Consider the following 10,295-nt stretch of genomic DNA (forward strand, 5'->3'; position numbering starts at 1 on the left):
TTAGTGAATAATTGTATTGGCAAGATTCTCCGAAACATGAATAGAAGACAATGGCGTCACCTTTTTGGAGTTAACAATGCCGCGGACCTGTGTAGTCTTGGCATCGACCCGAAGATTGTCAACGAGTTGATGAAATTCCACGAAGGTCCATTGTTTCTGAGCCTCGATCCGTCGGAAAGGGATAATTGGGAAGAGATTATAGAGCCAGAAGAAAGTAACGTGAATATGAATCGAGTTTTCGCCGTCAAAACTGAAGACAGCATTCACACGATGGATGACTGTGTTAGAATATTCATGACTGCTAAAGATCCAGAGAGTTCTCGTTTGTTGTAGGATATTCGTGACCAATGTAAGATTTTAGTTCAGCCCGTGACTGAACTTACCTTAGTAAAGAGAAAAATGTGAAGATTGAAGAAAGAAACACGGGAGCACTGGCTGTTGTCTTGACGGTGTGAGGTATATTCAGTAACTAACTGCCCCTTGCCCTGTACATTTTCCGGCCGGTAGGCCGAGGGGCGGGGCTACACAAAATAAATTGTAACATGGTGGCCTACTAGCGAGGGCCACCCAAATCATATGCAATAAAACGTGATGGAAGTCGCGTCCGTCTTCCAGCTCGTGTTGTCGGATGTTGGGAATGAGATATATTCCCAACACACTCCCCACCAGAGCCCGTGGACCACGGCTCTTCCTGCTCGACTGGATCTGCGGCGGCCACGTGTGGAGTTGCTTCTTCTGGTTCCAATTCCAGCTCTGGCGTAGGTGGAATTTCGACGTCGTCCGGCTGATCCTCACGTAGCTCTAAGGGGTGTAACGATTGAATGGCCCGGTTGATAAGGTTCCCGTTCGGCGTCTTGACCATAACCGAATGGATCAACCCGTCTCTGCTAGTGATTAGCTCCTTCACTACTCCTATCGTCCACATAAGGCACTTGGTGTTGTCATCGTGAATGATGACAACTTCTCCTACCCGGATCTTGCGGCCGGGTCCTCCTTTACAGTGGAACTTGTCGATTTGGAGAAAGTAGTCCGTCACAAATCGTTCGCAGATATCGCAGACATACTCCCTACGTTGACGATCCATTTCCAGCAGTTTCAAATTGGTTGCGTCGGGAGCAATGAGGTTTTCGGCTGGCTCCGGCGGAGTGCAGTTCGAACGCCTATTGTTGAGAAACTGGTTCGGGGTGATGGGGAGCGGGTCGTCGCTCCCTTCTGCCACGTAGGTGAGTGGCCGTGCATTCACCACGCTCTCGGTTTCAATGAGACAAACCTCTAGCTCGTCGTATTCCAGACATGCACGACCATTGGAGCGCCTCAACAAATCCTTCATCGTTCGCACCATGCGCTCCCAGAACCCTCCCCACCATGGGGCTAGGCTGGCCGAGAAAATCCATTCGGTTTTCCGCATTGCCAGAAGGTCGTGGATCGCTGGGTCGGATCTTAAGACTTTCAAGTGTTTCGAGACGAATCTGAATATTTGGGCATTATCCGAATACATGATGGAGACGCTACCCCTCCTGGCGGAAAATCTTCGAAATGCGAGGAGGAAGTCACGCGCGGACATAGTTTTTGTTTGCTCCAGATGGACGGCGCTCGTTACAGCACAAGTAAATAGGCAGGCATAGCTCTTTGGCTGTTTAATTGTGCCTTTCTTTTTGGCTGAAGATTCGTCCAATTGGAGGTTTTCTTCGTTTTCCTCCGTTGGTTCTGTGGTTGGAGGTTCTTCAATGGGCTCCATCGCTGGAGGCTCTACCGTAGGCTCCAAAGCCGAACCATCCGTTGACGAGGGATCCGTGGAGGATGTAGGATCCGTTTGCTTGCGTTTCTTACGCAATGTTGAGTGTTTGTAATACAGCGGCCTTGTGAAATCAACACCCGTGATTTCGAAGGCTTTCGCTTGTTTCAGTCGATTAATCGGTAGAGGTGCAGCTATTTCTCTGAATGACGGTGAAGATAGCCGTTGGCACTTGACGCAGGCGTGCCAGACTGATTTGGTCTGTTGGCGTCCTTTGATGATCCAAAAACGTTCTCTTAGATCCGATAGGGTGGTTTTAACTCCAGCGTGTTTTAGCGAGACGTGTCGATCTTGGATGATTAGTTTGACGACTGAATGTTGAGCGGGAAGCAAGATGGCGGGTTCAATCTCCCTGTCTCTTAGCGCTAGCTCTACTCTTCCTGTTATTCTAATCAACTTGTCTCTTGCGTCCCACACGGGTCGGAGTGCGGCAATTTTCTCTTTATGGTGCGGTTGCCGCCCTTCTTGCAGATCCTGAAACGTCTTGGGAAAAGCTTCTTTTTGGAGCTGCCTATAAATAAGTAGCTCTGCCTTCGTCAGTTCCTCTACTTTTAGATGTTCTACCATTATCTGTTTTCCGTCTCCTGTCTTGATTGGAGTTTTCACTTGTGTGGCGTTTGTGGGGCGGTTTTTGGAGGTGAATCTCAGTATCCAGGCAGTTCTTCTGAGTAGTCGATTCCAATACGGAATTCGATCCAGATGCCATTCCACTGAAGTGGCTGGCTCCACGGAAGCTACCGACATGGTGACGGTTTTCGATTTTGCTTCCGCTTCGATTTTTTCATGAACACTGGGTTCTTCTACCTCGGGCGTTGAATCCGGCCATTTGGTTTCGTCTTCTTTCAGCCATGATGGTCCGTTCCACCATAGCTCGGAGTGTACGAGCGTTAGGGCTGGCGCTCCCCGCGAGGCGAGATCCGCAGGATTTTGGATGCCTGGACAGTGCCGCCACCAATTTGGGCCAGAAAGTTTCTTAATAGCTTCGACTTGGTTCCTCACGAATGGTTTCCACCTGTTGGTGTCTCCTCGAATCCAGCCAAGTGCCAGTAGAGAGTCAGCCCAGAATATAGTTCGCCACGATTCGATGTGGAGAAAGTTCTTGAGTTTTTCTCCCAATCGTGCCGCCAGAAGTGAGCTTAATAGCTACAATCTTGGTAAGGTGACCTTTTTCTTTGGGAGAGGCGCCACTTTTGTCTTGCTAGCAAGAAAATGGATGACTGTGTCGCCGTTTTTGCTTTGTAGCCTTGCGTAGGCAACGGCTCCATAAGAGGCCTCGGATGCGTCGCCGAAGACATGAATTTCTGCATTTTGTATGACCCTTTTCGAGTAGCCTATCCAACGTGGGATTTTTAAGTTGGCAAACTCGTTCAACCCAGTCATGGCTGCTATCCATGTCTTCCGTATTTCAGGAGGCGCTTCCACATCCCAGTCAATTTCGGCTTCCCAAAGTTTCTGGTAGATTATTTTCAGCAGGAGCGTTGTGGGTGCTAAAAACCCAATGGGATCGAAAACTTACGCCGATATTCTTAAAATATTTCTTTTGGTCACTAGTTCTCCCAATTCCGTCGCAGCTTCGATGATAGGTGCGGGATCGAATTGGAAGGTGTCGGATTCGGTATCCCATCGAATCCCTAGGACCTTAGGCTGACCTTCTTCCAGTTTCTGAGTAAAAATTTTCACTATGGGGTTGATGAGCCCCTTTTCACTGAGAAATTTGCGAACTGTTTTGTCATTGGTGACCCAACTTCGCATGTTGAGTTTTGCCTCCTGGAAGATGGATTTTGTCTCCTGAATCCTGGTTTTAGCTGTAGAGATGTTGTCGGCGCCTCCAAGGTAGTCGTCAACATAAATTTGTTCCTTTAGCTGTCTTACTGTGGTGGAGTAGATTGATTCCATGCCGTCTAGGTTCTTGTTTAGGGTAGCTCGCAGCAAAAATGGGCTGGAGCTGAGCCCAAATGGGACTCCTTTCCACTTGTATGCCACTAGAGGCGAATTTGGCGTTTCTGGCTCCATTATCCACAGGAATCTGATAGCTTTGGCGTCTTCAGGATGCAGGACGATGTTTAAGAAAGCTTTTTCGATGTCTGCTATCCATGCGATTTTGTACAAACGGAATCGCATTAAGACGGCTAGCAGATCGGGGTTTAGGTTCGGGCCGGTTTCCAAGACATCGTTGAGGCTTGGGCCGTACTTCGATTTTGCCGCCCCGTCGAATACCGGTCGAATCTTCGTGGATTTTTTGTCCTGTCGGATGACAGGATGGTGTGGCAGATAAGTGTGGAGTCCTTCGTAGTTCTGGTCTGCCTCCTCTACGAAGTTTTGGAAGCGAAGCTGGTCTATTTCCTTATGGTAGGCTGATAGAAGCTCTGGTGTTTTTTTGAGTCTTTTCAATAGACTCTCCAGTCTTCCTTTTGCCATCAGGAAATTCTTTTCTAGCTTCCATTTGTCCGTTTTCCACGGGATTGGGGTGCAGTATCGTCCATCTTTTTGACGGGTGATTTTGTCGCCAAAGGAGCTGTGAGCATCGTCTGGCTCCACTGCATCACAAGCTTCTAAAATGGCAAAGTGTTCCAGCTTCCAGAACAGAGATAAGTCAAAGTCCGTTTGCCGCTTCAATTCTTCTTTTACGATTTTCCGTTTTTCCTTTTTGTTTTTGGAGGTATGGTTGAGCTCCTGGCTGGAAATTTCTTCCATAGGCCTCGGCTGGGCGGGCGAAAATTCTTTGGCCTCCTTGCCGGCTCCCATTACGTCCATATCTTCCGAGGGATTCGTAAAATAAAATTCTGAATCGAGACATCTGGCTGTGTACGATGATACTGTCTGATGATTGGAAAAGCTACTGCATTGTAGCATTTGCTGGATTATCGCCTTTTCTTTTTTCGATCTTTTTTCCTTCGAAGGTCTAGCTATCATGCGACCTAGTTTTGTGTTGTATGCTCTAAGGCCGCACGGACTTTGGATAGCCGGTTCGTTAGGAATGATTTCAAACATTTGGTCATCTCCGATTAAAATGCCGACTTCTTTTTCTTGGCTGTCGGTTTCAAACCTGTCGTCAGCCATTTTTTCGTCTTCCAACCACAAGTGTCTTGCGAATGCCGTGTGGGAATAGGGTCCAGTGTCTCCGATGTAGTCCGTTTCCAGGGCTGTTATTTTGACGAGTGGGGCTCCTTTCCAGGTGCCCCGAACTGCCAATTCCACTGCGTTGATTTGCTCTACTGGATTGGGTTTCCTTTGTTTGAAGACTCTCGTCTTGATATTTTCCACGGCCACTATCTTCAAATTCAGCGATTTCGAAATAGATCTGGTGACCCAGGATCTATGGCTGCCATCATCAATAAATAATATTGCCCTGGTTTCTTTACCATTGGGGCTTACCACCATCACCGTTGCCGTTTTCACCACGAGATCGCCGTAGGTGTTTGCACTGGAGACAGATGCCATGACGTTCGTTGGGGCATTGTTTCCAGTGTGTGCAAATGTAATGTCTCCAAGGCAGTTATGTGCGACTGGACGGTGAGCTGAAGTTTTCGAAGAGCCGATACGTCTGTGATAGACTTAACAGGAGCCAGGTTATCAAATTTGCATAGATGGGTTTGAATGAGGGCCTTTGGTTTGGCATAGACCCTTTTCAATTCAGCAATGGCGATGTTGTTGTTTGCTGCAGTCAGTTCCAAGTTTTCCACGCACAAGTATGCTTCCCCCTTGAGATATTCTTTGAGATAGTCGAATTTTTGGACGTCCGACATTGTGGACGAGTGGATGGAGGCATTAAAGCTCTCCCAGAATGACGTCCACTCAAGGATATCTCCTTTAAAATGTTTGATTTGCCTTTGGGGAAGGCGTGTTGATTGTGGTGCAGGTATGGCTGCTACTGGAGCAGGAGCGGCTGCAATTTGTGCCGTAGCTTGGTTTTGAGCTATCAGCTGCTGAATTTGTTGCGTGTAGGCCTGTTGATGCTGAAGGACTTGCTGTTGTTGTGTGAGCAAATCATGTAGCAGCTTACTTCTATCTTCTTCCCGTTTTCGCTCATCTTTTCTTTGCTGGTCTTGGAACTCAGCGTCCAGTTGACGTTTGTACTCCTCGCGTTTGTTTTTGGCTAGAGCGAGTACAGCACTCATGTCTTCTTCGACTTCTGCCACTGCGGAGTAATCTTGTTCGATTTGCTCCTCGGTGGCGTTAGTGGATTGTAAGGTCCATCTAACTTGGTCGCTTGCCTTGAAGAATTTCTGGTAACGTTGCTTGAGGAGTTCGGTTTCCGTTGCAAGGTTGTTATCCAGTTCTGCCGTCATGGAGAGGTTTTTGTACTGCTTGATTTTGTCCATCGTCCTAGTAAGGTGGCCTTTCAGGCCTGCGCGTGTTGCCGATGCCCCTCGTGACATTTTTATTTTGGTTGCTGGAACGAACTAAGGCAAAAATAGAAAAGGGGGGCTTGGATTTTCCTGCTCCTATCACCGAAATTTCTTCAGTTGATGTCGGGTTTTTCCGACCTTTTCCGTTACTTGATTCTTAGGTGTAACAGCTGGGTCCTACTTCTGGATTTCCCTTAAAGAAATGGGCGAAAAATTGAGTTGAAAGCTTTTAGCTTTCGTGTTGCCACCAGTTGCGAGTAATGGAAGGGAGTAGCGTTTCGCTGTACTCGAAACAGTGGGCGTATTTTTTAAACTCCACTGGCTTGGGATGTTCTTCCTTCCTTTATCAGGCGACTGTGAGATGTGGCGAATAAATTTGGCTCTTAGTTAGCTTTCGGTAACTTAGAGCACTGTACCGACTTTGTTGTCAGTTATACAGGTGTCACGAGGTTTGGACAATGGTTTAGCACGATCTAAGATTATTGGACATTAAGCGGAGTGCAAAAAAAAATTTGGCTCCTCCAATGGCATAAAGAATTCAAAGCAAGGTTTTAGGAGTAGCGAAGAAATCATAAGTTTAAAAAAAGGGATCCACCATAGCGTTATTTCTAAAGGCTAGGGGGCAAAAATTTGCAACTTTTTATGAAATAAATGAAAATTTTGGAATTCTTGGAAAAAATATAATAATTAGTGGGTCTTATGACCGTTAAGTGGCGTACTACTTCAATATATATTTTAAAAAATCACAATTTCTGAAGTGTACAAAAGAAGTTGTAATTTTGAACGCTATGTGGCGTAGACGTTCGTTTCTTAGAAAGAAAAAAAAAATTTTGATTTTGAGATCACCAAAAAAAAAGAAGAAAGAGTTTCGAATCTGAGCGCTAGATGGCGTAAGACGTTCAGCTCTGAAGAAAATGTTTGAAAATTTAAAAAAAAGGAAAGAGTTTGCTATTCTGAGCGCCAGATGGCGAAGGCGTTCAGTAGATGAAGAAAAATGTTTTAATTTTTTGAAAAGGAAAAAAGATTGCTTATTCTGAGCGCCAGATGGCGTAGGCGTTCAGTAGATGAGGTAAAGAAAAAAAAATTTTGAATTTGAGAGGGAAAGAAACAAAATTGAGTGAAAGGTTTGTAAATTTGAACGCCAGTTGGCGTTTGCGTTCAGTTAGAATGAATTTTTTGAAAGTTTTTGAAAGTTGAGAAAAGTGATTGGAATTTCGAGCGCTAGATGGCGTTTGCTGCCTCGAAATTTAAATAAATAGAGATTGGCGTTGCCTATTTCTAAATATGTGAGAAAGTTTTTTCGTTTAGGGAGTGTAACTATTGAATTACTCTCCAGTTTAGAAAAAAGAGAAGGAAATGGCAACAATGGATTTTGAGTTTTATGTTTATTACAGAAGAATAATCACAATTCGTGGTAGAGATCGATCAGATCGTCAGGGTCAATTTCAAGGATTATGATGTCTTCTTCTTCTTCTTGTTCTATTTCTTCTCCTTCTTTTCCTTTCTCTTTCTCTTCCTTCTTCTCTTCTTTCTTTCCTTCTATCTCGTTGATGGTGATGGGTTTGATCACGGGGGTTGGGTCGCGGTGCGGTTTGTCCAGTATGCTTTTGGGGCGAAATTTATTTCGGGTATCTGGTGGAATGTAAGGCGTTGGGTCGAGGTGTGGAAGGTTTAGTGGATGTCCGCGTCCACCTTTGATTTCCGAGCCATACTTGAATATATTATATTCAATATAATTTGGTGGTGGGAGGGGCTCCGGTTCTTCCTCTGGGGACAGTTCAATCAGGTCGTTATCCGGGGCATCAGATGTTGAAGGCCTGGGATCTCGTTCGGGTTGCCCGATTGTTGTTGATGATGCTGTCGCCCCTTCCTCTACCTTCGGTTTGTACCGGATGTCTCCAGAGTACTTTGGAGTGATGGCCTCCTTCAATTCCGCGAGTGGCATGTGCCGCACAATAATTGGGAGAAGAGACTCCAGGGGCGAGGTGGTTGTCGTTTGGGCATCCGGATTGGCTGCAGCGGTTGCTTCCACGTGGTGGTTGTAGGCTGCAACTTGGCGCCGACCTTCCGGGGTGTTGTGGAATCTTCTCGGAAGTGTGGGCCCTGTCCACGGCCTTTCCAGACCCGCCTTACGCCTCTGCGCCCTTTTTATCTTTTCTGAGTCCCTAATTGTTTAGGCTTGTTTGGAGACCCGAGGTGCTCCGCTATGGCGGAGGACAAACGAGAAGAAGGGAAATTAATGGAGGAACCTCCAACAAAACCAAGAGAAAAAAAAAATTTTTTGAAAGAAAAGAGTTAAGGATTTAAGCCAATATGGCAGCCACCGACCACGTGAGGGAGAGGCAAAAAAAAAACCCAAAATATTTGGCTCGAAATAATAGAGAAGACAAAGGAAATAGCAAACGAGAAAAAGAAAGAAAAATAAAATGTTTGAACAAACAAAAAAAAATTTACAGGGAGGTAACCTTCGTGGAGGTTTCTCCAAAAGATTCCTAGCTTGAGCTAGGTTGAGCCCACCGTAATGGCCGTCTACAAGAACGTCGCATTTACTACGACGTAAGTAGCAAAAAATGAAAAAGGGGAAAATTTGCCCTGCGGCTAACACGTGGTGTTCACCGAAGAAGAAAAAAAAGAAAAAATTTAGGGGTGAGTTACGTCTCCCCACAGTCCACTGACAGCGAAATTTTTTAGTAAATTTAAATTACTTAACTAGTTTGAAGGACCGTGTAAGATTTTAGTTCAGCCCGTGACTGAATTTACCTTAGTAAAGAGAAAAATGTGAAGATTGAAGAAAGAAACACGGGAGCACTGGCTGTTGTCTTGACGGTGTGAGGTATATTCAGTAACTAACTGCCCCTTGCCCTGTACATTTTCCGGCCGGTAGGCCGAGGGGCGGGGCTACACAAAATAAATTGTAACATGGTGGCCTCCTAGCGAGGGCCACCCAAATCATATGCAATAAAACGTGATGGAAGTCGCGTCCGTCTTCCAGCTCGTGTTGTCGGATGTTGGGAACGAGATATATTCCCAACAACCAATGCCAGAGCGAAGATGGACGTTTACAAGCCAACCGTTGGAGAGTTGACGAACGAAGAAATGTTGACGGCATTAACACTCTGCATTAAACGCGCTCAAGAACTGGCATTCGCAGACGAAATCTATGCCTTAAAGAACAACCTGGAATTGCCTTTGAAGTCCAATTTGCGCGCTTTCAGACCCTTTCTGGATGAAGTTGGACAGTTACGTGTAGGCGGACAAATATTGCATGCTTCTGTTGATTATTCAACAAAATATCCCATTCTTCTTCCAGCCGATCAACTCGTTACGCACCGGATACTATGGCAGCACCACACCCAGAATCTTCACATTAAATCGGAAAGGTTGCTGACGGATCTACGTACACATTACTGGATAATTTCTGGACGTAAGGAGATCAAATTAGTCGTCAACGAATGCTGGCTGTGCAAGCGTAGGTCATCGAAACCCATTCCACCAGACATGGAATCGTTACCAGTCTATCGGCTCATTCCCTATCTTCAACCTTTCACATTTACGGGAGTTGACTACTTCGTCCGTCTAATTATACGAGTTGGTGGAAGAGGGCGTAGACATGAAAAACGTTGGGTGTGTCTGTTTACGTGCCTAACAACGAAAGCCGTTAACTTGGAAGTATCCGAAGTTCTTAGTTTCGAAGAATTTCTTCTCTGTTTTGCCAGATTTGTGAGTCTACGAGGAAAGTTAATGCTTGCTTACAGCGAGAACGCAACCAATTTCGTCGCTGGGGAGCAAGAAATTCACCAGGCTCTAACGGAATTGATAGAGTAACACCAGGAAATGAAATCAAAAATGGCTTGCCAGCAAATCAAATGGCATTTATATCCCCCTCACGGATCACATTTTGGTGGAGTTTGGGAAAGAATCGTGCAGTCTTGTAAGAGGGCAATCAAAGTGAGCGGGGGAAATATTCTGGTCACTGATCGAATTTTCAGAATGGTTATAGCTGAAGTAGCAACCCTGTTAAATGCCCGGCCATTAACGCATCTCAGTATGGATCCAGAAAACCCGACCCGTTGACACGGAACCATTTTCTACATGGAGGTTTCCGTCCGTATGTTCCCTTAAAACTGGTTGATGCCAAGAATCTAGACGTA

At 45.7% G+C, this 10,295-nt stretch overlaps 3 protein-coding genes across 3 annotated transcripts; 1 reads left to right on the plus strand and 2 right to left on the minus strand.

The window, feature by feature from the left end:
* On the minus strand, positions 1-1,738 carry LOC123475383. Its single transcript, XM_045177993.1, has 2 exons — positions 667-1,738; positions 1-278 (listed from the first exon to the last, which is right to left on the minus strand). The coding sequence occupies exons 1-2, from the start codon at positions 1,736-1,738 to the stop codon at positions 1-3; spliced, it is 1,350 nt and encodes a 449-aa protein (XP_045033928.1).
* A 3,452-nt stretch (positions 1,739-5,190) lies between these two features.
* LOC123475384 lies at positions 5,191-6,117 on the minus strand. The gene has a single exon (XM_045177994.1). It carries the CDS (start codon positions 6,115-6,117, stop codon positions 5,191-5,193), a length of 927 nt encoding a protein of 308 aa, XP_045033929.1.
* Positions 6,118-9,195: 3,078 nt separating this feature from the next.
* Positions 9,196-9,969, plus strand: LOC123475385. The gene has a single exon (XM_045177995.1). The coding sequence runs from the start codon at positions 9,196-9,198 to the stop codon at positions 9,967-9,969; it is 774 nt and encodes a 257-aa protein (XP_045033930.1).
* The last annotated feature ends 326 nt before the right edge of the window (positions 9,970-10,295 follow it).

The sequence above is a fragment of the Daphnia magna genome, linkage group LG8, assembly GCF_020631705.1.
Source record: "Daphnia magna isolate NIES linkage group LG8, ASM2063170v1.1, whole genome shotgun sequence".
Taxonomy (NCBI): domain Eukaryota; kingdom Metazoa; phylum Arthropoda; class Branchiopoda; order Diplostraca; family Daphniidae; genus Daphnia; species Daphnia magna.

What these genes read in the sequence shown, in the direction of transcription:
- LOC123475383 (XM_045177993.1), bottom strand. Translation starts at nt 1,738, where the DNA reads ATGGAGCCCATTGAAGAACCTCCAACCACAGAACCAACGGAGGAAAAC. An exon ending in GCCGTGGTCCACGGGCTCTG is followed by an intron (nt 279 to 666) that starts GTGGGGAGTGTG and finishes ATTCTAACACAG; the next exon opens with TCATCCATCGTGTGAATGCT.
- LOC123475384 (XM_045177994.1), bottom strand. Translation starts at nt 6,117, where the DNA reads ATGGACAAAATCAAGCAGTACAAAAACCTCTCCATGACGGCAGAACTG.
- LOC123475385 (XM_045177995.1), top strand. Translation starts at nt 9,196, where the DNA reads ATGGACGTTTACAAGCCAACCGTTGGAGAGTTGACGAACGAAGAAATG.